General features: G+C 37.5%; 1 protein-coding gene across 1 annotated transcript in view; it reads left to right on the top strand.

Annotated features, from left to right (window-relative positions):
• Nucleotides 1-27,870, top strand: part of mtbp (MDM2 binding protein) — a 37,874-nt gene that overhangs the window by 1,047 nt on the left and 8,957 nt on the right. Inside the window, exons 4-17 of the mRNA XM_088929036.1 lie at nucleotides 245-393; nucleotides 560-618; nucleotides 1,623-1,767; nucleotides 3,454-3,568; nucleotides 6,260-6,382; nucleotides 11,833-11,927; nucleotides 13,393-13,465; nucleotides 14,371-14,488; nucleotides 15,964-16,134; nucleotides 18,052-18,159; nucleotides 20,029-20,193; nucleotides 21,284-21,377; nucleotides 25,124-25,282; nucleotides 27,702-27,797. Coding sequence (XP_088785162.1) covers nucleotides 245-393; nucleotides 560-618; nucleotides 1,623-1,767; nucleotides 3,454-3,568; nucleotides 6,260-6,382; nucleotides 11,833-11,927; nucleotides 13,393-13,465; nucleotides 14,371-14,488; nucleotides 15,964-16,134; nucleotides 18,052-18,159; nucleotides 20,029-20,193; nucleotides 21,284-21,377; nucleotides 25,124-25,282; nucleotides 27,702-27,797 — 1,670 coding nt within the window. The remainder of the gene's footprint in view (nucleotides 1-244; nucleotides 394-559; nucleotides 619-1,622; nucleotides 1,768-3,453; nucleotides 3,569-6,259; nucleotides 6,383-11,832; nucleotides 11,928-13,392; nucleotides 13,466-14,370; nucleotides 14,489-15,963; nucleotides 16,135-18,051; nucleotides 18,160-20,028; nucleotides 20,194-21,283; nucleotides 21,378-25,123; nucleotides 25,283-27,701; nucleotides 27,798-27,870) is intronic.

Raw genomic sequence — 27,870 nt, forward strand, 5'->3', positions numbered from 1 at the left:
CATTGATAGCACACACCATAACCAATGCTGCCTTTCTATTTTCAAGACGTTTGTCTATTTTCACACCTGAAGAAGGCTCCACGGCCGAAACGTTGTGTTTTCTTTCTTCTTTTTTTCAGCATGGAATAAACCTATTACTTGTTCCTAAATAGTATTAGTTCATGTTGCACGACTCGGACGAGTCTTTGAAAATACGACAGTTGAAATCTATCCATAATAACCTTTCATTTTTACGTGTTTTCAGTTCTGCAGCTCAGAGTGGGAAAGTGTTAGTACATCTTCTGTAAAAAATGATAGCGAGGAGTCTGCTACTTCAGTGATTGAGGCTTATCAGTGCACTCTTCAGAGGCTGGAGGAGGAGAAGGATATGACTGAAGCTCTCTCTCAGGCAGAGTATGCACAATTGCATTTGATTATTTCTCTTCCTGTTGTGTTAAAATAGTCCTGTAAAAAGGCAAATACTGTTGCCAAGAAACAGTTAAGATTAGAAAACAAGTCCTGTTTCTTTTTGTGAGCTGAAATATTGTGATAACTGATTCTGATATTCTGAATCTCATAGATTGTTTGAAGAGGCTGCTGAAGGTTTGCACCAGCTTTCAGACAAACTTCCTCCTCCAGGTATAGTTGTTTCTTCCACAATGTACTTTCAATGTAAAAGCAGGTTGGCTAAGAAAAAAATGTGGTTATAATAAAAGGTCATTGACTGGTCTGAGAAGCAGCTTGAGTTTGTAAGTATATTATATATATTGTAATTGCAAGCAGTAGTATAGTGTTTTTTATCCAAAAGGGACCCTAAACATATATACCCATATATAATAGGGAACACAGCCATTATATACCGGCAGCTTCCTGAGAGAAGTCAGCTGAATTAATTTTTGTAGATATGGTCTGATTGTGAAAGGACAAAGTGGAATTAATAATAATAATCATATTTAATATAGCACTTTTAAAAGCATCTTCTCAAAGCTCTTTATAGGAAAAAGTAAAAAAAAATTAAAACAACAAAAACTGTACCAAAGTTTGGAGATAAAAAAATTGAGGCTGAAGACTGAGGTTCATGTACAGTATCTACCTTTATAAAACAGTTCCATGACATCTATAGTGATAAAGAAGTCAGGACCTCAGTTTCATGTCTTGCTCAAATGGCAGCACCTCCTACAGCACAATGTTCCATAGGATGGCATTAATTTTGAAAGTACAGTGTATAGTGCAGTGGTGTGAGTGCCACTTACTGGTCTACCAACATTTACTGACCAGACCTTGTTTACAATGTGGCTCTGGTTTGCAATCTTGGATAAAGGTATGTTCTGTATATACATATGTATGCATGTATTCATCATACAGCACATGCCTTTATCAAAATCAGCTTACATGATATAGTTTCTATAATTTTCAAGGTGATAGGTACAATTGACTATTGCCTCAGTTTCCAGTTTCCCATGAAGGATCCAAACAAGGTATTGAAGGTTCAGCCAATCAGAATGATTTAAAGAAGGATTTCCTTTTGCTAAACTTTATGAAATATAAATGTAAAGAATGTGAACTGGCACTGCCTAGTTGCACATGTCTAGCTTTGTAGGAGAATGTCTTTTGTTGTCTTTGATGTTCTTGGCTCTGTACAGGAAAGGCTCTGCTGGATGTTATTTTATTGGCTCTACACAAAGAAGAACCCAGCCTAAAAGAGTTCCTTCCACTTCTTGGGTCACTGAAACATATGCAAGCATGGCATGGAGCAAAGATCACCATAGTGACAGAAGATGCCACAGGGTATGTATTAATCGCTTGGCTGCCTTTTCTGTATAGATTCAGGTGGGATTGGGGCATTACACTTGTGTCAGAAATACAACAAAGAGAAATCTTTTTTTTCAAAATATTTTTTTCAAAAATACTTTTTCTAAACGTAAGAGAGCTCATTTGAACAAAAGCATAGACAGTACTCAATATGTATATATACTGTATATTTTTAGCATCTCTTCTTGAAAATACTTGAACATAATCGCTTGTTAGCTGATGAGAACCGATGCAGTAAACCAAATGAAATAGCACTTCAAAATGCTATTGCGTTATCATTTGTTGTACTATCTATGGATTTGACAGTGAGAAGTTATAGTAAATCGCGAAGTTGATGCACATGCTACATGGCCTTAAGTCAGTACATTATGTTGCAGTAGTTGATGTTGACTGTGAGATTGCTTGAGCAGTAGTGTCTAGTTTATCCATGTGTAGAGATTGATAGAAACCTCACTGCTGCCCTTCTTGAAGCTCATCCTGACATTACAATATTGCTGCAGGGCAAAGAGCATGCTTGTACTGTGTGACAATGGCTTTTTGAGAGATGGGAATGTGACAGCAGTGCTGCGAATACCTTATTATGCAATCTTCAACCACGTTGAGGATTTCTGGAATGACTTTGGATAGTATGTAGCATCTAAGGCTCAGAGACCATTGAACAAACAAATGCTTGTTTGGGCTTTACAACAGGAATGGGATGGAGTCCCACAAGACAGCATCTACAAGCTCTTGCAGAACATGAGCTATAGATATACATCTGGTATTGATTCTAACATTGGCTCCTCACGCTACTAACCTATGACTTTTATAGTAGACGTATAGTAGAGTGGATTTGTTGAAGTTACTGTTTGTGATGCATTAATCAGCACAATGAATTTGTTATATCCGTTCACTAATTTGTCAGTGCACATACTGCAAAAATTGTAATTTACCTGAATTTGGTGGGTTTACAAGTGATACGTGTGTTTTGAAGCTCAGTATGCTGTCTGTGGGGGAAAAATAAGTCATCTTTAAATTTGAAGTTAATTTAACTTCAATACCTTACCTGATCCTCTCTGTAAAGATCTGGATTCCAAACAAAATGCAGAAGTTGAGTGACGTTTAGCACTGTAAAGTTCATTCTGAACAGCAGGGATTTCTGCAACCCAACTCGGGCATAATAATTAAATAGCCACGGGAGGGCCTCTCAAGTGTACACTAGGTGATACCAGGTTTAAACAGTATGGAGCCTCAGTCTAGGTGTGCTAGAGGTTACTTGCCTTGTATAACTAATGGATTGCAGCTCAGCTGGGGAAGATCTATGCTTTGTAAGGTTTGTTATTGCAACGTGCTGGAGTGTATGATAAAACCTACCATGAGGAGAGGTGCATACCTTGGATAACAAAGAGTGTTCTCATCATCTGTGACGTGGTTTAGAGAAAGAAGGGTAACTCCCTGGTACTGGAGAAAAAGTTACAAAAGAAGGTATTCCTGAGGAGTTTTATAGAGATTTCTGGGTATACTGTAGTTTGACTGTAGTGTAGCCAGTATGTTCATGTATTGTAAAAACTTTCACCGTTAACAAGAAATAATTGTCTATTCTGGCTATTATGTTGAGTCTGAAGATTCTGAATTATTTTTTCGTTTTTGACTTTAACGATGAATGGTACTTTTTACATACAGATGGCAGAAAACAGCAACTTACTTATCTGCTCATATTTTGGATCCACAAAACCTTGGGAGCTGTATTGATATTGAGGAGATATGGCGAGGAAATATACTTATTAGAGAGAAAAAGGTTTGTATTCACCGTAATCTCTGCTTCTGAATGGATTTTATATTTATATATATATGAACATACTTTTTGGTATTATATACAGTATATACAACATTAAGATCATGTCATTTGCATTGGTAATTTCTTTCTGTATTCACACAAAAGAAGCAATGTTAGACAACATTGTATGTTAAAAAACATTGAAATCAAACTCAAAGCCACACAAAGAAAATAAATTTCCATACTTCAAAAAAGTTCTATAAAATTAATGTTCTTCAAAGGCCCATATATTTCGCCGAAAAAGGATAAATGAGCTCATCATAAACCAAGAATGTTTTACTTTTTTCTCCTTAAACATAAACAGTAAATTTAATTTTCTTCAAAATATGCACTGCCGCAATCTCCAAGACATTAATAGCACTGCAGAGAAAAATAGAGTATCTGAGAACCTGAGTAAAATTCTGCAATTTCCCTCACAGGATCAATAAAGTATCTATCTATCTATCAAAAATGAGATCACGCAAATAGGATGAGATCATGCAGGTTTTGAATTTCTCAGGTCATGTACTTTCTAAATTATTCCTCTAGGGGGCGTGCAATCTCCATTCCCTTAGTTGACTATTTTGTGATTTTTTTTCTTCTTCTCATACTTAACACCTGCTTACCTTCTTTAATGTGGAATTTATAAAAAAAAATTATGAGTTCAAGCTTAACATTGGGTTTATTAAGTTTGTGTTAGGTGCTATATACAGGTAACTGCCACAATAAAGTAAATGCCAGCATAGTGTCTTAATAGGGTGTTGGGCCACCATGAGCCAAAAACAGCTTCAGTGCACCTTGACAGAGACTCTACACGTGTCTTGAACTCTGTCAGAGGGATGATACACCACTCTTCCACAAAATTCCATCATTTAAATTTTTTTTTTGATGGTTGAAACAGCAATCTGAGGCGTCACTCTAGAATTTCCTATAAGTGTTGAATTGGGTTGAGATCTGGTGACTGGGATAGCCATGGCATGTGGTTTACATTGGTTTCATGCTCATCGAGCCATTCAGTAAACCCTCTGCCCCGTGGATGGGGACATTGTCATCCTGAAAGATTCTGCTCCCCTCAGGATACAGATGCTTCACCACGAGATGGACATGATCACTCCACACAAAATAGCTTTGTATTTATTGGCAGTTACCTATGCATGATTAGAATTATGAACTACTGTGTAAAAAAAAAGCGTTTTACAGGAATGTGGTATGGTCATCCCAACACTGCCTGACTAAAGCAGTGTGGTACTTTGCCTGATGGCTGTAGGAACTGTTACATTCCAATATAATCAAGAAAATAGATGAATGCCATGTGGGGCTCAAGCAGTGATCTGCCTTTGGTTTTACTTAGGAGCTTCTTTGCATAGGCTCTACTTTGACCTTTGACCTTTGACCTTTGCCCAGGGTCCCAGGCTCTTAATTTCTTCTTTAGCTGACCGTGAGCTTTATAAAGAATATTTTCAGCCCTGACTTTGCTGTACTCTAAACAAGCACAATGAAACTAAAAGCAGAACTACTGTACAGCTTATATCCTGTAGCAATTTGCATGTAGGCTCTTATGTTCCATCTGAGATTAGATGTGAGATTAACATTTTTAGTTAACATTCTGTCAGATAAATACGATATAGGAGAGGGAAAAAAAATGACCTGATGAATATTTGTGTGAGTCAAAATGGCGCTAAAACATCCTTTTCTCATTATTACAAGCCATCCATCACTTGCTTAGCTGAAAACCATTACCATGAATTATTACATCACAGGAGTCTCTTTTTTCAGAGCTGTGCATGAGGAGTGTGTGCTATTCAGGTATTTTTTTAAGTAAACATTTCTCGAAGTCATAATGGAGTATTTTTTAAATTTAAACATTTTCTTGTTTTAAAAGTTTTCTTTTGTAGTCTCTCCGGCTGTGATTTTATGATATGTTATCTATTGCTATCGTGTGCACATGAAATAGGATGTCAGCAGGAAAAGGCCTCTCTCTTTGAGATGTCTGATCTTTTTGCCCTGTGGCACATCTGTGATCACCAACTCCAGCTTTTAACTTCTAATTATTTTTCCTACAATAAATCATTTTGACAACACTAAACATAAAATTGAATTTGTGCAGTTGTCTTAAACAGTAGACTTTGTAAAAGCCAACCTATTACCCTGTAGCACAGTCTTTAGTCTTTTAATGTCTTTAGTAATATTATACTCCCTCTCATTTTAAAGCTTGTAGATGATGAACATTAATTGTCTGGAGTTCTTTAGCCCTTAGCTTCTTTGTATACAGTTACACTCGTAACTGAGTTTAATAACTTTATAGTGTACTATTGAAATACAGAAATGTAATATAAAAACATTATAACCTAAGAGCATCAAAAATGATTACAAACAAGGTTTTCAACAAAATATCATTGCTTTGTCCAACAGTAGTAATGGATCATTGGATCACACATAAACTGTTAATCAAGGTGCATGTCCATGATTATCTTTAATTATAATACCACTACTCCTAGTCAAAGATTATTCATAGAGCAAATAATATAAAAACCATCAGGCAATGTTTGATCCACTTGACCTACTTTGCAATCTCAGTACTGTGAAGTTTTCTGCTGTGAAGAAGGTGATGCTTGGTTGTGCCAGTGACATTGTGGCCCAGTAATTCTTAATGGTATTTTATGCTGTTTGTAGTTTGCCTCAGAGGTGAGATTTGGAGGATTCTGCTTGAAGAATGTCCCTTGTGACACATGGAGCAGTATCCTGTCCCCTGATGCTGATCTTCCAACTTTCACGGGCAGTAAACGTGACCCAGAGGTAAGGATCCTCAGTGTTTCCTTTGCTAGATTATTACGGTGATTTTCATGCGATATGTGATCTTCATGTATTTTTGCTTAATTAAGATGGGTTGTCGGTGGTGCTGCCTCACAGCTCTTCAGTCCTGAGCTGGATTCCTGTCTGGAGAACCTCCTATATGGAGTTTGTATGTTTTCAACTGGTGCCCATCTTTTAAAAATATACTTTCTGGTGTCTCTTAATTATACCAGTGTGTGTTCTCTAAAATGAACTGCTGATCTGTACAGTGTCCTACTCTATAACCTTTGCTTCCAGGAAAGAGACTCCTGGAATTATTGTCATGCCAATTATCAATAAATAAGCTTTTTTCTAATAATGGATAATCGGATGTTTACTGTGGGTTTCGCTATAAATCTGGAATAGAAAACCCAGAACATTTACAGTATATATATATAATTTATATATCATTTCAAGATGCACTGGCATACTATATGGGAGCTGTTAGAACCCACTAACACTATCCATTTTAACAGCTGAAACCATGTGGGGTTCAAAATAAGTAGAATGTGAAGTTGAGTAAAATCTTAAGTTCAAGCACATTGGTTTTGACAAACATTGTAATTTATCTCTGGGGTAAGAATTTCAGTAGCTGAAGTACACAGTGCTGTAAATGAAGTGTATTATGTATGCTTTATGTGAGGTTATGAAACTAATATACATTTAATTTGTTGTGCACAATAGCCAGGTATAAAAATGTTTGTAAAGATAGTTATACATACATCTCTAAAGCCTGATATTAATTAATCTTGTTTTGAATTTCTTGCACCTTTGGGTTTCTTTGAAGGTAGAGTGGCTCTTTGAAGTACTAGTGTTACCCTTTGTTTTCTTTCACATCTTGAAAATATGGCATAACTGCTTGGGTATGTTGCAGACATCTCAAGGTGAATTATTCAGATTTCAATTATTGTTTCTGTTTCCATTGTCAATTCTGCAGTTTTTACATTTTCCCATTGTACTGCTTTAGCTGGATTTCTTCATTGTTTTCACTGACAGCTGTAGAACAATCTCCTTAAATAAGCAATTTGCTTAACATGATGTAGCATCATTTTCTTTCATAAAGACATGTAAGGTGTTATTGGAAGTTTTGATAACAAGGTGAAGAGAGGTACAAATGATTACCTAGTGTTGGTGAAATTTAAGAAATTACTGTGAGAAAGCCTGCAGAATGTATAACCTTACATAAAGAACTAACTGTGCAACACAGTTTGGTTTTTTTGTTTATGGGAGGAGTTAAAAATAAGTAGCTGACCCGTTCTGCTCATCTAAATCTAAATGTTTATTATTTTTACTAACTACACTGAGCTACTTCTTTCACACTCCCACAACCCCTGGTACTCAGAAGTGGAAGTGTCTCCAATTATCAGTTTTAAATGTTTATTCCATAATGGAAAACGTTAGTTTGTAACTTTCAGTTTAGATTAAAACTTTGTATTATTTCACTGTTTTATATGTAGAGCGAGTCCTTTCCTTTTATGGTTTGCTTTTTTACTTTGCATGTGGGGTCATAGAACAGAATTTGGAATATATTTCTATATTTTCCACTACATATTAATAATTTGAAGTGGTAATATTGCGATGGTGCTTTACACCCTAAATTAAAAGCTAGTAGTCTGTTTGTACATATTTTCACTTTCTGGTTAATTACTCTTGGGTTTATTTGTGATGTTATCTAGTTTGTAATTCTGAGTCAATTTACTAGTTCTGATAAAATGGGATTTTTTTTTATCTGCATGTTTGTTTCTTCTGTCACAGTACAGTAAGTCAGTGCTCCATCTGTTTCTCAGATGAGTACTTCAAATCTGGAGCCTGCTGCTTTATTAATGTTTTGGATCTTCTTTACAGCTTTAAAGTACATTTGGGCTATGTGTTATTTCTGTTAATTTAATTAGAAGTTTCACTGTTAACTATGTTGCTTATGAACAAGGACAAAGTAAACAACTGAGAGGGTAGATAGAACACCTGATCCAATAATTTCATCTTGAGGTGCCTTGAAGAATCCCAGGGGATTCATTTTAAAAGCAAAGTCATGCTTTATCAATGTTCCTTTTGTAAATTGATTTTAAAAAATGCACTTTAAATGTGGTCTCATTTTTTTTTCTTTTTTATGGATTTTCCACTTTGTCTAAAGGAGAAGAACATAAATACCTAAATTTATTTTTTACCTAGCTTCTGAAAACAACTGCTCCTCGTCTTCTAATATACATCACTGCATTTAACTGTGTATACATGTCTACATCTGCTGGCATGTTTACATCTCAAGAGCTTTCTGAGAAATCCCAACTAATTGTCTCTGAATAACAACCCTCATGTCTTTGCATACAACTAGGAAAATGTCTGGAGGCCCAGGTGATTTTGCTTTTGCTTGAACTCTACTCCTAGTCCTTAGAGCACTTTCTTCTACGTTAAGTTGATGGTTGATGTTGTTTAGGACATTACAAGATCCTTGTTCAATCTAAAGAGTGATACTATTTTCCCTGATGAATGCTAAAATATCAAATTCAGTTAATTTATTGGTTTCCACATTGCATACGTTTTTACCTTGCATTGCAGTATATGTCTCTTACAAAGGAGCAAGTAAAGATTTATTCCATGCTAGAATTCCATCTTCTTTTCAGCATGTTATAAACCTTTACTTGTTTCTTTGCAGCCTACGCATGCTGATGCAGCTCCCTACGTGAAGGTCTAAGTCTCTTACAGCCTTCCTAGTCTGTTTATTGACTCGTATGTTTAAGTGTTCCATTAAACCATTAACTAAAGGCCAGTAAATTATCATTTCTGGATAAATATGAGTTAGCAAAATGTAGTTTTTAAATTGAATCATTCTCTCCCTTATGATTCCATATTAATGCTATCCCAACACGCTTCTCTTAAACCACAGCTCACTTCTGAAAAAATCTGGATGTTACAGTTTTGCTGTATTGGGTTTATTTATATATGCCTGCGCAGTAATTGTGAAATTATTTCTTGTTCTGTGGTTGTGATAGGTGAAATAGAAGAAAAAATGAGAATATCACGCTGGATATCTGAAATTACAAGGGTTTAGCCCTGATCTGAGTGAAATACAGCTGAATAAAGTTTGTGGTGCCCTCATTTGACAGGCCTAATTCACATTAATGTCAAGCATTTAAAATCCTCCTTAAAGTAACCAGTATAACCTGTTTTCCTTTATTCACGTAAAATCTTCTGAAGTGTTAATCCGGGTCACAAATAAGCTAATATAGGAGAAACACAGGCCAGTCTGTATTAAGCCAACTGCTGCTTACATTGTTATAGACCGTGGTGCAAACAAAGCAGATGTTGTTATGAGATGGGAAGTTAGCAACAGTGTAAATACAACAAACCTTAAAGCTTAGAGAAAATCACATTTTGTAACTGAACTAATTCTATTAGGCAGCATTTAATGTATTTAAGAGTGGATGACAGAATGCTTTGTTTAAGCAGTGTATATGATACACATTTAACTGTGTGTTACGTCAAGTCTCTTTGAAAGTAGCACATGGAAAAAATCGTCTAGAACTGTTTTTTTTTATTTGAGCAGTTTAATTAGATTCTAGTTTTGCTTTTTATTTCTAAATAGGAAATTCTAAAATTGGTGTGTTGCATTCAGACGTTGATCACAGTTTTCTTGAAGGTCTTATAGCTGTTATCTGTTTCCACCCACGTTCTAATTTTTTTTTTATTTCAAGGGGAACTGCACGTCATCTTTATATTTTGGGGTTAGAAAGAATCAGCATTGACGAGTGCATTTCAAACCACAATAAAGATTAAATATACACAGTAACTTGTAAAACCTTCAATTTACAAAATAGACCAAATTTCCAGTTATGTGCAGCGCCATACTGTGCTGTTCAGAATGAGGTAACAAAATTTCTGGTGACGTGTTGCGGCCCTATGACATTGTAAACAAGCAGGTGTGTCTTTTAATCCGATAGAAACAAATTTTACTAACTTGTTAACTCTGCATGCAGATCACGTTGGAATCTTTCTGCAGTGAAATATCTGCTGCACAACCTGTACTTAATTTGCATTATATTAGTCACGACTGTGACTAGAGGGCAGGAAGGGGACACATAATGTCACAAGTGGTGTTAGCTCTTGCTGTCGCCCATGGCGAGACCAGGGGTTTCTGACAACATGGCGACCATACAGCACTTTCACAAAAGTTCAGGATTTTGTACGTAATTCGAAATTCATAAAATGTTTCTGTGCCATCAATGAATTTATTTTGTTACCGAAATTTGAGAATTGGGGATTGCAGTTCCCCTTTAATTGAAGATGCGATATATTAAAGGAGTTAGGTATTGGTTCTAGTTCTGAAATAGTCTATGATTTAAAAACATCACACAACTTGCAGAACATTTGGTAAGGAAAGTGCACAAGATACAAATGACTGGAGGCCATTCGGGTAATCTGTGTCTTAATTGCTAGTAGCTTATTGATCCAAGTTTCTTGACAAATTGCAAGGAGTGAGCTTCAACAGAACAACTGAGCAGTGTTTCACAGTCATCTGTGCGTCTCTGTGTAATTAAATGTATGCTGCTTTCAGTCCTGAAATGTAATTTCCACTTGTGTCCTCATGTCCGCTTTTCATCATTGATCTGCCGTGGTCTCTTGCATTAACCTTGTCGATAACTCGCAAGATTCGAAATAAACAAGTCAAGCCCCCAAATTCGTCAGCTCTGTTTAAGAGGAAACAGATCCCATTTTTGCATTATTCAGGTAGTGCTGTTAAATTCCTTCTGGAGACGAAGTGTCCATTTGTTATTGCGAAAGAGGACACTTGAATTTTTCCAGTTGTATCGGCTTTGGTGTTGTAAATGAATCCTGAACTCCAGCGAGACTGCCCAAAGTGTTCTTCAAAAGAGAACTGGTGGCTCCAGTGTGAAATCTGCCCTAGAAGTTTGAAGATATATCCAAGCCAGGGCTTTGACATTCACCAGCTGCTACCAGCATTCCCCGAGCGGCTGTGTATAGCTGTGCAAAAGCTGCCTGGGTGGCTCGGGTGAGACGTCTCAAGGGCTTCCTGTCTCCTCGGCAAGCTGTGTCATCAGGGAGAGACCTGCCTCCCTTCCAGCTGGTCTCGAAGTCCCGGTAGGCGACGCAGTTTGCAGCGTGGCCGATGACCGGTTGGTGTTTTGGGTGGTATGTTAGATGATATCGCCTCCCTCTTCTCCTTGTGCGAGACAGGAGTCGTGGTGCTAACATAACAAGTTGCTAAACATTTGGGGACTCTAAAGAGAAAAAAACACAAATCTACAAATGTTTGTAAGCGGGAAATTTGGAGTTCATTGGACTTGGAGAAATGCAGGTTATAAGCAAGTTATTCTGTGTTTTAAAATTGCGGAAATATGCATGTTGTGATTGCACCCTGAAGTATAACACTGGGTTAATTTTTTCTCTGTCTCTTTTAGGTGTACCACTATTATAGGCCTGTTTTAGATTTGGTACAGCTGGTGGCGCTGCCTGACCTTCCGATAAACTTCTATTCCAGCACCGAGTTCAAGCTGTATCCTTTCCAGTAACACCACTGTCAAACTCTGGCAGACTTCACAGCTCCTTTTTTCATGCGACGGTATCAAACACAGGGGTAAACTGATGCAGTGAAAATGTTATTTGTGAAGCAGGGTCTTAACTTTCATATGTAGGCGGAAGAGTTCAGTTTTTTCCAGAATGTGTCTCATGAGACAAAGTATTTCACTGCTAATGGACATAATAGTATAAAGAAATGCTGATGCAAAAAAAAAGACTTGTTCAGGGAAACTCATTAAGGCGTTTTGAAATTCTTTTGTGGACCTTTGTCCTGTAGAGGTTACGATGTCGTTTGGCTTTGTACTCTGTGGATTAATTATGTACAGTACATGACCATTAATTCAGTGTGGCACTTTGCAAATCTGATTATAAAAATGATGAAGCATTCTTTAGACTTTGTGAATACACAGTTTTAATTCTTTCTAGGGAGGAATATCCCTGCCTCCTGGAGATGTAATAAGGAAAATAAATTTATTTTTGTCCTTGGATACGTCTAAGAAGGATATAGGTTCATGTATTGCTTTGGTTATTCTGCAGTTACTGTCTCCTGGTAACTGTTGTAGAGAGGCCTAAGTTCTATGAATAAAAGTTTATGCATGAATCTGTATTTACTCTTCAAGGTCATAGGTTTAGGAAACTCATATTTATATGCTCTTTCATTTTCTGTAAAGACTTGTTCACACAAGTTATATTGTGTTGTGAAGTGCATTGAAGGCTGACAGAGGAGAGGGAAACTTTTTAAACACAGACCTTCTTTGCAAAATGTATACTTCTATTTAATATGTTTAAAAATAATTAGAATTAATAACAGCTCATCCAACTTCCATAGTAACTAAAGGTATTAAGAACACAACAAAGCAACTGTAGAGTACGACAGCTCATGTTTTAAAAACTGTAAAAATATTGCTAGCATAAATTGTGTATCATAAACTTGGATTTTAATCTGCTTTTTGTTTTTAGTTTTTGATCTGTGTTTAACAGAAGAACCAGTTCCCTTTTCAATTTTTTGTAATTCAAAAGCAGTTTTATGATAAAATCTCTAATTGAACTAAATCTTTTGTTCTATTCTTTTTGATCGTATACAGTGTTGTCTTAGAGTTTCTTCACATTCTTCATTGGATCTTTCTTGCATAAACAAGTCCCATTTGTTCCAGAAGGACCACTTCCAATGGTCTGTAAACCTAAACCCATGTTCTTAGAATCTCTCCTCATCTCTCACTTCTGCTTGGACTTATTATTATCACACTGTATGTGATTCTACGGTCATCTTTTTTTAGTAGTCCTTTTGTATATGCTCAGAGGAGAATTAAGGGTGTATGGGGCATATTTTTTCATTCCTGTTTTTATGTTTTGGGAAAATTTTAATTGAATAAAATGTGATTCTCAAAAAAAAATATTTTTTTTTTTGCTGTACAATGTTAAATCTTAACTTGCTAATCCAGCGAAGTGTTAACAGGACCAAAGAAAGACAAGTCTAAACTGCTTTTGAATCATCTGGGATCACTCCGTGGGAAGGTTTGTATTATTGGTATTTAACAGTTGAAGTAGTTCAGGTGGGTAGCTGCGTCAGCATGCGTAGGTTGCAAAGCAACAAGAAATAGGTTTATTCCATGCTGAAAAGAGAAGAAAGAAAATACAACGTTTTGGCTGTGAAGCCTTCTTCAGGTGCTCACAGCTGATGAGCCTTCTTCAGGTGCTCACACACAGGTGCTTAGCTGTTAATTTGGCCTGTGTTGACATACTGTAGGTTGCTGTAAAGGATATTATAATAATAATAATTGCTTACACTTATATAGCGCTTTTCTGGACACTCCACTCAAAGCGCTTTACAGGTAACGGGGATCCCCTCCACCACCACCAATGTGCAGCATCCACCTGGATGATGCGACGGCAGCCATAGTGCGCCAGAACGCTCACCACATACCAGCTATCAGTGGGGAGGAGAGCAGCGAGTAATGAAGCCAATTCATAGATGGGGCTTATTAGGAGGCCATGATTGGTAAGGGCCAATGGGAAAACCCCTACTCTTTTCGAGAAATGCCCTGGGATTTTTAATGACCACAGGGAGTTAGGACCTCGGTTTTACGTCTCATCCGAAGGACGGTGCCTGTTTACAGTATAGTGTCCCCGTCACTATACTGGAGCATTAGGACCCACATGGACCGCAGGGTGAGCGCCACCTGCTGGCCCCCTCTAACACCTCTTCCAGCAGCAACCTTAGTTTTTCCCAGGAGGTTTCCCATCCAGGTACTTCTCTGTAATCAGTCTGCATTGTAGTTCTGGGCCACAGGCTGTGGACGCCCAGTTCCCTGTGTAATTAAAAATGAATGCTTTTTCATTAGAATTGTTTAGCATATGTTAGAAGTCAGGGCCTGAATTAAATAATGATTTTGAGCTGTTTTTTTTCCCTTCTTCTACAGGTTGGAGCGTTATTCGCATTGTCCTGTACTATTAGCAACATAGTAATTCCACCATCGAATCAGTTAAGCACTCAGAAATGGAAAGAGTATATGGCAAAGAAACCTAAATCACTCTTTGGTGGGTAGCTGAACCTCTTCCTTTTGTTTCTTCCAGTTAGTATGTTGTATTGATATTTGTTGAATAGCCATGGTTGGCACTGGCCTCTAATTAGGTCCTTCCACTTGGTTATTGTTAAAGTGGAGGGGTAATAAAACACAGGGTAAAATCTGATATGACTGGGATATGCGTCAGTCATGATTTTCAGTGATACAGAGCGAGAGGATGCTGCATGTGTGTGGAACAAAGTGAGACTGAGTATAAAGTGGACCTGTGGTGGATGCTGGTGGTGACTACTTTACTCTTTCTCCACGATGTGAGCTCGTTTCACTCATGAACCTTGCTACTTGCTTTTTCCCTTTCTAACTTTCCGTATACTCCAATATGGGACTTAAGGGAGATTTGACCAAAGTCGCAGATGATCCTGGGAGCACTGTGATCAAAATTGCTAATCAATCAATACTTAAACTGAAAAATTGTCGATAGCACACACTTGCATTCCTTAATGGACTAATTTTATAACTAAAACTTAGCTTTGTAAGTTTGTTACAAAGTAATATGGGTGGCACAGTGGTGCAGTTGTTAGCATTGCTGCCTTGCAGCCCTGGGTTCAGTTTCCTGGTAGGTTAATACTGGTAGGTTCATTGGCTTCTGGGAAAATTGGCCCTGGTGTTATTATGAATAACTACTATTTCATGTGTTGAAGGCGCACTATTTAATTATAAAGGACAGCAAAAATGAGCCAGCTAGGAAGATTTGTTACAAGTCAAAATTGGATATGTATAAGGCATTTTGAAGCAGCAGTACATGTTGTCTAACCTATGACAATCAGAGAGGTGTTATTTTCAATCACTTATTATTACTCTTCATTAATTATGGGCTCAATGGCAACTTTAAACAGTAGGTGTGTTTTTTTTTTAACCAGGGTTGAGAAAAGAGTTTTGGCAATACTAAATATAGTAGTTGTGTACACCCCATTCATTACATTTCTAAGCTGGTCGTATGTGTTTGGTAAATCCTGTCATTTTATAAGATATACATATAATACAGAAACAAACAGTCGTTTGAATATCTATAGAGTTGTTGTGTTGGCAACTTCCCTGACCACGGTAAGCCAGGAGACTCTGCCATAAACCTGATTCATTGGTACTTTTATCCCTTAATTCTCAAATGGATAGCTCTTAATGGAAGCTAAATTGCCTTTCAACTATTGAAGATTTAGCTTGTTTTTTTTTAACCTACATCATTGAGCCCAGTATAATGACAGTAATAAATCACTTTGCCATTCTCAATTTGAAGCTGTCTGTTAGTAAATAGATCTGTATTAAGTTTAAGTTTTTGATGATCCATGACTCCTTATCCTGGAATGTTCTTGTTTTTGTACCTGTCCATTGTTATATAATGCATTGCATATATACATGAAATTTTCTACACATATTCATATACATCCAGATGTATCTAGAAATATATATATATAAGAAAATTCTCTTCTTCAGCCTGTGATCCTGAAGTGAAAGGGGAGAATGGACTCTACCTCCTCCTAGTCCAGGGTACAGATACTGGGGACTGCAAAGCCAGACTGATTCATTCTGCCAGTCAGATCAATGGAGCTGCTGCCCAGGCCACTGTCAGTGGATTGCTCAAAGGGAAGTCTTTGCCAATAGCAGGTGTGTAGCCAAGGAGCGGTGGATTATATTTTTTTAAATAAATTAAATAAATAAATGTTGTTAGAATGGTTACAGACCCACCTCTGTCAGAAGCATACTCCACCCAGTTTTCTGAAGGGATTTAGAGTAGTATTAGTAACTATTTGGAATATTTTTTTTAAATACCTGTGTTTGCTAATGTGTTTATGTGAAAGAGGATTGTATGTTGTTTTTGTAAAAAGTAAAAGAGGAGAAAAAAAGAATGATTACAAACAAAAGAAAAGCATTTGGCCTACCTAGCCCATTTAGTGATTAGTGATTGATGTTTTTTGAAGGAAGCCAGAGTACTGGTTTTAACAACATGACTGACGAGTTTATTTCATACTCCCACAACCTTTTGCCTCCGTGTAGGTGGGACATTCAAAGATCTACCTGTGTTATATTTTATACAATTATTTGTTTTTTTTCCTTGTTTTATAAGCGTTTTCCTAGACTTTCAAAGACTTCACTGTAAAGAAAAATAATTTAACTTTGTTTTTATTGTTCTCTTGTGCCAGTTTTCATGTAAAAATGAGGCTCAGTTTTTTTCCTACATATTAAGTTTTACAAGGTTTTTGGCAGTATTGTAAAATTATCTTTCAAATTAAGTGTTTTAGGTGGATTTGGAAGATACCCTGTACGATGTCTGTTGCCCAAATGATCAATACGCACTGTGAAGCTAAATGAGTGATTAACATGTTTCTTTGATTTCAGGGTTGGTGCCTTCTTTATGAAGCTTTTTTTTTGCTAAAAGTCAATTTCACTGTATTACAGAATATTAACAAATATTTCATAGACTGAAGGCAGAGAAAGTAACAACTTTAAATTTAGAAATGAACTCCAGTAAATCAGTTTTAACTACAAATGAGAAATAATGAAATTAGCATAGTGAAAGGCATTGTAATAGTGTACATGTGGAAGGATATTAATAATTTCTTACTCAAATAGAAGTAGTTTGCATTCTTCATATTTCTTATAAACTCAGATTACATCAGTATTAGTATTACATCAGGTCTGATTTGATTATTCCCTTGTCAAAGAAAAGACTGTCTCAGGAATTTTAAGAACTTGAGGGTATTCTGTATGACATTAGATAATGCCATTTCTTCTTTCTTGTTAAACAAATAATTACATTTATTACATATTACTTACAGCTGATGGGTAATACGTTGCTCTTTTACCTTGAGAGCGTACTTGTTTTGAGTCTGGAGGAGGACAATTAGGATTCTTTTTCACTCATTTTTACTAATGTTAACATTCTTTCAGAAAGCAAATACTCTGTGAAACAGTAGCAAGTTAAATCCGTTCTTCACTTCTGGCTCTTTGTATGTCCCCTAACAACTTAATAAGCACATCAAGTTCAAAAGTACTACGCTATGGTTCTTTAAAAAATCAGGCACATTTTAACTTCTAGTGTACGTGTAGTCATAAAAAGTCCAAAACATCTATACATAAGTACTAATTAAAAATGTGTTTTGCTGCCTATGTGCCTGGAGCATTATGAGAACCTTGTAGACCTTAGAATACAAATCAATAAAAAAAACATCAAGGTCATTTGCAAGTGTACTTCTAAGTGAGTAAAAGAAACAGCAGGGCTTCTTTATATTGAGACTCTGGATGTGCCTATTTTTTATTCAGATGAAATTGTTTTGTAATCATTAAGAGACATTCCTACAGTCCTTGCATGCTCTCTGCTCTACTCACAGTGAGGGTCCATTTGGTGAACTTTAATACAGAGCATAGAGGCCACGAGTTTTATTATATATTGTGCTGGCATTATATCAAAGGGAAAAGCGAATACAAGCACAGGAAGTGCTAATGTCATAGGTCAAACAGGTGTATCTCTCTTCAAAAGGTATTGTACAATCAATCGTGTGTTTTTCTTTTTAACTGGCACAGATGTGTCCACCTGGCTGAGGTCAATGCCTTGTCTTCATGGAGACCAGCTGATGCAAAGGGAAAGGGGACTGACCAAGGTGCAGACACTGGCCCTGAAGGAATGGCTCAGTAAGTTGTGTGCTCCAAAGCTCTGGCACTTCATTACCTGTATGCCATCTTCCAATGTGTGCAGTTTATTTTTCTGTCTTTAGCTCCTGTGGAGCAGGATTTCGAATGCCACAGTGTTCTAAAAGCTGTCACAGTAATATATTAAGCAGCAACACATTTTTAAAGGGTTTTTCATATTTTATCTGCAGAAAGCTGATCAGATGAACAAGCTGCTTTGAGACTTGCATACCTAGGGTCCGCATTGAAAATGCTGTCTTCAAAAGCGCATCTTTTAAACTGCTGCTCGTTTAAGTTTTACTATCGTCAGTGCTCCCTTCTTATCTGGCTCTTGTCGAGTAATGGTCCATAAGCCAATTATGCAAATGGTTTCATTTTGTAAGTATAAACTCACTGGTAGCAGTTGCTCCATCAGTCCACAGAACCAGAATTTGAGGAATAGCCCCAGAGTCTCCTGAGAGGGAGGGAGGATGAGAGACTCAACAGGATGGATACAATGGTGATGGCAGATAAAGGAAAAATGACCAAGAGAAGGCTTGCACAAACAGCCTTCACGGGGGAGGCATTTGAAACAAAGTGTCATTGCGGCAAGGTATGGAAGAACATCAGAGGATTTAAAATACACCAAGCACAGACCAGTCGTGGGAAAATGGAGGCACAGGTGCAGCAATAACTGGCGGGATGACGGAGGACTCCATTCAGGAAGCAACCCCCTTACACTACTGCCCCCTGCACCCATGCCATGGTTGAGAAAGAACTCGGTAGAACACTGGATCTGGTCGGGACAGTTGAACATAAAGTTATTGCTGTAACTTGGCAAAGGAACACTTTGGTCCTGGAATAAAGAGGGTAATATTGGAGTATGAAGGCAAAGGAACAGAAGGCAGAGAGATATAGGACGCTTGAGAAGAGAAATCAGAATGTTGAACAGTCAGTTTAAGAGAGCCAAGACTGAGGAATGGCAGGGAATAGGAGAACTAATGTCTTAACGCCTGAAGCAGCCGCCCTGCAGAATGAGAAGGGCTGAGAATGCAGGGAAGCGGAAGAGATAAAGAGAGAGAAAAGAGAGCACAGTTCATCAAGGATACATTCGGGTTGGCTAAAACCCTTCTAGGAAAACCAGGTCAGGGAAACCGGTGTGCTCTTTCATCCAAAAGAAAGGACGTTTTAGGAAAGGACCCAAGGATAACAGGAGTATAAACACCAACAAAGGAGCTAAGCATCAATGACCCATCCTGAAAAGAAGTCCAAGAGGTGGTGAAAAGGGCAAGATCAAAACTGCCCCAGAATCAAGTGGTCTCCTTTATGTATATAAGAACTGCCCAATCCTGCTTTGAAGGCTGTGGAAATTGTTTGTGATGATATGGAAGAAAGGGACAATCCCATCAAGTTGGAAGAGGACAGGTAGCTGCTTTGTTCCTAAGGAAAAGAACCCCTCATCCATTGGGCAGTTTAAAGTGATCTCACTTCTTAGTGTGGAGAGCAAGATCTTCTTAGTGTTAGCCGCAAGGTTGACAACATACATGACTGAGAACAACACATAGGGGCAATCCCAGGCTTTTCAGGATGCTTGGAGCACACAGGGGTCCTAAGTCAGAGGGTCCAGGAGGTGAAGTTCAATAGAGGAGTCTTGACAGTTGTCTGACTAGACCTGGCTAATTCATACTGTATGTATCCATCCCACATAGTTTGACTTAAGTTGTATTTGAGCACTATCATATCCCACACCACATCAAGAGGATAATCACTAGGACTCGCGTAAAGAAAGCTTTTCTTCCTAAAGCACCCCTCTTGGTTGTGTGCAGAAGAGAAGTTGGCAGTTTAGAGAGGGAGGGGCAGAAACACGCCTATAATTACCTTCTTTTTTTATAGGAAGGAGAGAAGAAAACAAGAAACCTGCATCAGTTCCAGTCAATGATCTGAAAGCTCTGTTGACTCTTGCCAGAGAACAATATCTAAAGATGCACGATGCTAGAATACCCAGAACAGTACTTCATACTGAAGAACAAAAAGTGAATCGTGTCAGAAGATGCCCTGGTATGATTAATTGATTCATTTAATTTCCTGGGTTTGATCTTATTTATTTAGCTAATGCATTTATTTCAGACAATTTATAGTCAATATACCATCAGATATTCTCGGTGAATCATTACAAAATTTGGAATGCAGCAGTATAAACTAGGGAGTATCATTTAGTCTGATATTACTAGACAAAATAAGCAAAACAACCTTATATATTTTTATATAATATGTATTTCACTCTTACAAGCAAGAATGTATTTTTACAGAATTGTGGTTACAAGCTATGCTTTTAATAGAAATGACAACCATCTGCTCTAATGTCTCTTGTCATTTGTCACTGCTGTAAGGTGGGGGATTGCATTTTGACCTCCAGAGAATGAAGTTCACTGCCATCACACTGTTTTACCTGAGCAAGTGAGGGTACTCTGTAGTTAGCTGCATCAGGGAATGTTAAAAGATACTTTCTGTTTTAGTTTTTAGTGGGTCCTGTAGAGAGTGTCCACCTGGCAGTCTGTGTTTGTCCTAATTCCCCAGTATAGTGACGGGGACATTATACTGTAAAAAGGCGCCATATTTTTTATGAGAAATAAAATTGAAATCCTCTGGTCACTAAAAATCCAAGGGTTTATCAAAATGAGTAGGGGTGTAACCCTGGCATCCTGGACAGATTTCCCCCTTGGCCTTTACCAATCATGGCCTCCTAATAATCTCAGTCCATGAATTGACTTCATCATTCTGTTCTCCTCCACACTGGTAGCTGGTGTGTGGTGACCGTACTGGCGCATTTTGGCTACTGTCATATCATCCAGGTGGGGACTGCACTTGGTGGTGGTGGAGGGGAGTCCCCATTTCCTGTAAAACACTTTGAGTGGAGAGTCTAGAAAACTGTTATATAACATAATAATATAGGTAACATAAGTTTAAGGAATAATAATAAATAATTACTTCTGTAACTGCTTGAGAATCAGATGTGCGGGACAGAACTTTCTGTAGTCCTTTAAAAGTTCTTGAAAGTCTTGAAAAATGTTCTGAGAATTGGAAGGTTTATGTTAAACTGTATTTTCTCTCAACTGTATCCCGTATGAAGAATTTTAACTCTTTTTAGGATCTGATGCACGCAACATGACCTGTTTAGAATGGCCTGAGAGAAGAGTCCTTCAAAATTTTGAAAACCAGGAGAAGATCCGTCAGAAGTCAAGGTGAACTATGCGTCATTTTTCATTTGGGGGATTCTTATCACAGGACCTAATATGGCTTGAATGATAACCCACAATTGGTAATGAATGAGTTTTGTGCTAATAATAATAATAATAATACAAAATAATAAACTTTATTGATAGAGCATCTTTCATGCAAATAGCAGTTTAAAGTGCTTTACAAACCAAGTGTAAAAATAAAATCTTAAAATTAAGAGATAGATTCATCCCTTGGCAATGATTCAACTAAATTCGGCTTGCAGGCTAGATCCAGTGCCTCTAGCATTTCTGTCTGACCCCCCGTGACTCTCGGCTAGCTTTTTTCTTCTACTGAAAAGGAGAAAAGAATTTAATTACCTGTTGTCACTTACAGTGGTTATATAAATATCGTTGAAACAACAGCATTCCATTGACTCATTGGTAATTTATTGTGTCAAAGTGGTAACAAGCAGTTCACGCACTTCCCCACTTCTCAACAGCTCACAATATCTGATCAGAACCTGGAAAGATGCATGTTTTTCAGATGCTCACTTTGCACACTGACTTTTTCCATCGGTTTGAGGATTGAAGAATGAAAATCACATGACTTTGATCTCCTCCCCTTTCACAACTTTCCATGTGCCCTCCAACTGGAGTTCATCCACTTGCGTTTGTGATGCGCTGCTTGCAGGGCAATTCCAATCAGTGCCACATGCAAGGTTTCATACACCTCGGGGCGAGCAGAGATTTTCAGAGTTTATTGGAGTCCCCATTTGGATGAGTGAAAAGGTGTGCATTCCCGCCACGCAAAAAAAAACATTTTCACATCAAATGAAAAATATAATGATAATGGGGGGGAGAAAAACTACTTAATGAGATGGTAGTGCTTGCATAGAGGCAGAAAGGACTTCTAGTCAGGGATTTGTTGGGCTAAGGTGAAGACGCAAATCATCTTCAATCTTGAGAGGGACTCTGTAATTGTTCTCTATGTAAGTTAGCGCTGAAAAGTCACTCGCAAATATAGATTGATGTGAATGGGAGAATCTTTTTCAAGGCCATGCCTTGTTCTGAGATCCGAAAGCCAGACAGTGGGCTCTCTACAAATATCTGCTTCTGAGCCAAATCATTGGCGAGATCAGTCAATTTCCTTCAAATTCAAGCAATAATCCTGTTAGCTGTCTCTGAACATGGATGTCTGATCCATCCGTCTGTGGTAGAGCACCATGTTTTCTGGAAAATACTTGTAAAACTGACTTCACAGTCACCCCGATACTGAAGCCCGATAATGTCAGCTCTTGGCACACTGTTGTCACATAAAAACTCACTCATCCAGTAATGGGAAAGCCTCAAAGTTGTCACTGAGAAACTGCGTTTGCCATAACTTGATCGACCCCAAAATTTTGTTGGAAAGATTAAAGAGCGGAATTTTTTTTTCCCTGGTGTACTGCATTTAGGTCATCCAGGTGGCCGAAAATGTCTGTAGGTAGGCTAAAAGGGCAAGCCGTATCACAATCTGAAAAGCTATTACCTAGCTGAGAATTTTTCTTAGACGAAAAAAAAGTCCTCACCTCATCTCTGAGCTCATAAATTCGACTCAGCACTTTAGCCCTCAACAGCCAGCGCCCTTAGGTATGATACAGCAGCTGGTGGTGCTCTGCTCCCATCAGTTGACACAAAGTTTTGAAGAGCTGAGGACTTCTTGCACTGTTCTTGATGGAGCTGACTGTGCGGACCACTTCATCCATCACTTTGAGTTCTCAGGGCATCCTCTTTGCTACAGGGGCTTCCCTCTGGTACTATGTGTCCTCACTGTGAGTGGAGCAAAAGCGTGCACTTCACTTGAGGCAACAGCCGACTGTGTTTCCCAGTCAAGGCTTTGTGCTCTGTCAGTGTAGAAGCCCACTCATCTCTGCCCATTTCTGTCCAGCACAGCGAAAAGCTTTTCACCAGTTTCACGTAGCAAAGATGGCAAAACAAAAAAATCATCATTAATTAATTTAATTCATAAATCTTACATAAGACAGTACCTGTGCTTCTCCTGCCACATCTGTGGTCTCATCCAGTTGAATTTGAAGTTGATCATGCAGACACTGGATTTAACTTTGGAAATAACGTCCTCAAACACGTCGTTTGCCTTCTGTTCGATGCTTTTCGACACAGTCTCGTTTGACGATGGTATCGAAGCAAGTTGGTCTGCTATGTTTTTCCTCGCATATAGTGGAAACAGATTCTTTTGCACATGGTAAGAAAAAGGTCTCATCTGTTGTGGATGTTTTCCCAGTCTTGACAATACAATGTGAGATAACAAATGAGCCCCCAAGTGCCTTTTCATTTACTATGGCGGCTTTCTGTACGATAGACTTCTGGCCTCCTGTCTCCTATAGCTTTCTCTCAGACAACTCAATTGGCTTTGTTTGCAGAGAAACTCTCCCTGGTTTGTTGATGTCGTAGCATTTTCGATGGCTTGAGACTGTTTTGTGAAAACTTTGCCACATGCAGCAATCCACGATCGAGTTTCCACTCCTGCATCACGTATGAAGCCACATTCCAAAATGTTATATTTCCTACATTTTCCCTTTTTTAATTTGTCTATTTCTGCAGCTTTACACTTTGTTTCACTGTCTTTGAGTTTTACACTCCCTCCGGTTAGACACCGCTCCATTTTTTTTTAGCTCTTTTTGCGGTAAAAGCTTGTTTACTGCCACAGGTGAATGACTTGAAAATACAAACGTCTGTTGTAATAAAATAGCCACTGGGTGGTGCTGTTTTTCACAATTATTCTTTATTGCACCTTTCTGAAATTAAATTGTAATATTACTGTATGCTGTTTAATGACTTATTTATTTTAATACACTATTCACGCGATCTCCAGGTTAAGAATCGCTGTTTCAGACTATTAGTGAATACTGGAATACAGCTTTAAAGATCATGTGTCGGGACTTGAGAAGCCAGAGGTCCTGCATAAAAATATTCCTGCACATGTTCAGAACAAGGTAGAGACAAGTTAAAATAGTTTTAAAAACGTAAATATATGTAACTACTGGACATCTGAGCATTTGAAAGTTCAGGCTTAGCTATGCAAATCATAGAAAGTCCAAACTGTCTGACTTTTTTTAGTTTACCAGTTTTCAAGCATTGAACTGGGAGAATTTCACATTATAGTTACCAAGAAGATACGTCTGTAATAAAATTGATTTTTCCAAATGATGTGTTTCATAATAAGATAGCTTTAGGTTTCTTGGAATACTTATGTATCACAAAAAAAATGATTTGGAATACTTTATGGTGTACTGCAAAACATTTAGCAAAAAATGCTGACTGAGTAAGATGACTTAAAAAGCTTAAAGGCAGAGTTGCACCACAATGTTATTTGCAAGTGTGTTTTTTTTTCTTCTTTTCCAATTACGGATAACAATAAAGAAGGAATCTAAGTTAATATTGCCAGCATTTTAAAATGGATCATTTCAGACTTTGCTCTTACATGTTCTATGCTGCTGATCTGCTAGATAATCTGTGTGTGTATTAACTGAACATCTCTCATGCTTATCCAAGTTTCTTTTTAACTAGGTTGCTAAGAAGTAGTTATGTTCCAGTTTTTCCCCAGCTTCATTTTCCAGGTTTATTCAAAATCATTAGCTTTATTAATAGACAATGTAATTAAATTATAATAATGTGATTGTTGCTTGTGTCCAGTTAGTTATAAGTGATAAGGTTGGGTATTGTTGCTACCAATTTTCTGAGCAGTGTGCTTTCTTGTTTTTCTTCTCTAGGACAGCTGTTCTGTTATCTGGCTCTTCTGATTCTTTGTTGGGTCCAAAGGACAGTCAAAGATGTCCTTCTGCCATGCTGGATGCTAAAGAACTGCTGAAACACTTTACGCCTGAGGGTTTACCAACGGGAGAACTGCAGCCTCTACAGATACAGAGGGGGTAGAGTTCAACTTTTTAAAGTACAAGGCAACACTTTAGGTTTCATAGCATTAAAAGCATTAAAAACACATTTAAGCAGGGATAATTAAATAGGGAAACATCATACTCTTCACATAAGGTCATTTCTGATTTCAAAATCAGATAATAGCTGGGTTAGGAAATACTTCCTTTTGCTAAATTAATTTGTCCAAGTGCCTGTGTACCACAACATTTTAATACATTTCTTATCTAGGACTAGGAACGGTTTAGGTAGTCTGTATTATCAGATGTGGCATCTAACATTTACCGGGTTATTAATCACTTATGTCTTGCTGGCCTTCCTATATCCAGTTTGGGAGAAAAAATTAAATCAACCATTTTGGGCCTCAAACTGCTTTTTGAGTCACAAGTTTGGGATACCTAACAGCTTTGCTCTTGAGAGACCAAATATCAGATGTTGAGCGGACACTACATAATCACCTCTTCTCATTCCATTTGGCTTTCTGGTGTTGACTATATCAAATCTAAACTGCATAAATGAATACATAGCAGAACAAAATGAATCAAAATGTGAAAATACAAAAATAACATGCTGATTATATTACTAGTCCTAATGAAACAGTACATTCAAGAACTCGTGATATAGGAGGAAAGTAACAAAAAGAAATGGAAAACAAGGAACATATTTGAACATTGGAGTGTTGCACTCTTAATTATGAATAATAAGCAAGGAATGAAAATGGCCTGCTCCTTTGCATTTCATATTAGCAGGTGCTGTGCACCCCTTAGGGTGCACTTTCAGACATTTTAAAAGACACTTTATTATAGATTTCCCTTGACAGATCCAGCTGTTCATCCACCCTGGGTTCACTTTTAAAGTCATACTTTATATTATATGAATTTCCCTTTTTTCTTTTTGTATTAAGTAACTGAAAATTATTAATTGTTCAAGTCTTCTTTCTGGTGTTTTGCACTGGACAATATGAGCTCATGACAATAGCAGCTTCCGAAAAAGCTTCTCAAGGCTGAGTAAGAGGAAATGCAGTGGGTTTAGAGTAGTGCTTTCCACAGTGAGCTTCATAGTAGCGTGGGAAGCTAATTGGATTCCCTACTGCACTTCCAGGAGGGAAACGTTTTTCAAAAGCGACAACTGAGAAGCTTATAGAAAGCTTGCTGTGTAGGATGGAGCAAATAGTGACCTGGAAATGTAAATGTTTTAAAACACTTTCTTTAATAACATTTATGTGACATTATATGTGCTGTCATGACTGTCCAATTGCAAATTTACGATGCTTGTTCAACTTCATTACTTAATCCCCAGTTCAGCAGTAGTGGGTGGAAAGTTATAGAAATTAAGTTCATTTTTAAAGAAATCAAAGAGTTCTATAGCTTTTCCTATGCAAAATAAAATATTATACAGTATAATTCTTTGTTTTTTTTAACTAGAATAGATTCTCACCAATATAGAACCTATTAAAATGATAAAAATGACATGATGAAATGAAATGATGACAAATTTAAAAAAAGAAATGGTCAATGAAGCTGTATAATTTAGGCATATATAACGTAATATATAATCTGTATAATTTAGGTTATAATCTTTGATAAGTTTTCACTATAGAAAAGTTAATCACAAATTTCAAGAGCAATGAAAAAGTGCCTTTCTGTGTACAAAGACTGAACTACTGTAGGTAACACCAGAAGCTTAACCGTTTTTCATGGCCAAATGCTTGAGTCTAGGAAACAGTTTACGTTTTTTTTTAGCTGCTCAATTACAGACATTTAAGTTGTCAGTTTGAGAAGTTGCTGCTTCACTTATTGTAAGCTCAGTTAGTCTTCTGAGGCTCACAAGAAAAGAGTTTCATGTGCAGTTGTCTTGCTGCCAAAAATCATGGTCTAGCGATTCTGGCTGTGAGATGGGATGCAGTTTGTGCAGTGCAGCAGACTTTGCAGAGCTTCTTTTCCACATTTCTTTTTAGCCTGTTAAACAGTTCACTAGTAGTGAAACAAAGTCCCTGCAGAGATCACTAGATTTCTGTTTACTTCATGACTTTCCTTGAAGTCTTCCATTTCATAAGGTTATCTTATTTAAACTGCAAAGTAATTAACGAAATCAAATGCAGTTCAAACACTATATCCAAGTCAAAGCTGTAAATTACGACCATTTTGAGCTGGTATTTTCAGATAGCCAGGACATCTAAGCTCGCTGGGCTGAATGCAGGCCAGTCTCATCATTATCCATTGTTCCGGAGTTGTTACATTTCCTTAAGTTGAGGAAAAACGGGATATGTTGAGCAATTGTACTAGGCACGTTTCCAGGTTTTTTTTCCAAGTGAAACAGATTTTCTTGTGTTTCATTTATTATTTCTCCAGTCTCTCTTTTAATGCTTGAAAGCTACCTGAGATGCATCGCATTCAAGCCCATCTTTTATACTTTCAGGGAAAACGCCTTCCAGATATCCTGTGACCTGACACCCCGGAAAGTGCAGCAGCTGCCTTTTAGCAAGGCAGCCAACTCCCACTATCACGGAATTGAGTATGTTCGTAATTTTATTTTTAAAAAAAGGCAAACTGGACTCAATGATTTCATGTCCACGCTTCAGTGCAAC

This window comes from Atractosteus spatula, chromosome 12, assembly GCF_055471065.1.
Source record: "Atractosteus spatula isolate fAtrSpa1 chromosome 12, fAtrSpa1.hap1, whole genome shotgun sequence".
Taxonomy (NCBI): domain Eukaryota; kingdom Metazoa; phylum Chordata; class Actinopteri; order Semionotiformes; family Lepisosteidae; genus Atractosteus; species Atractosteus spatula.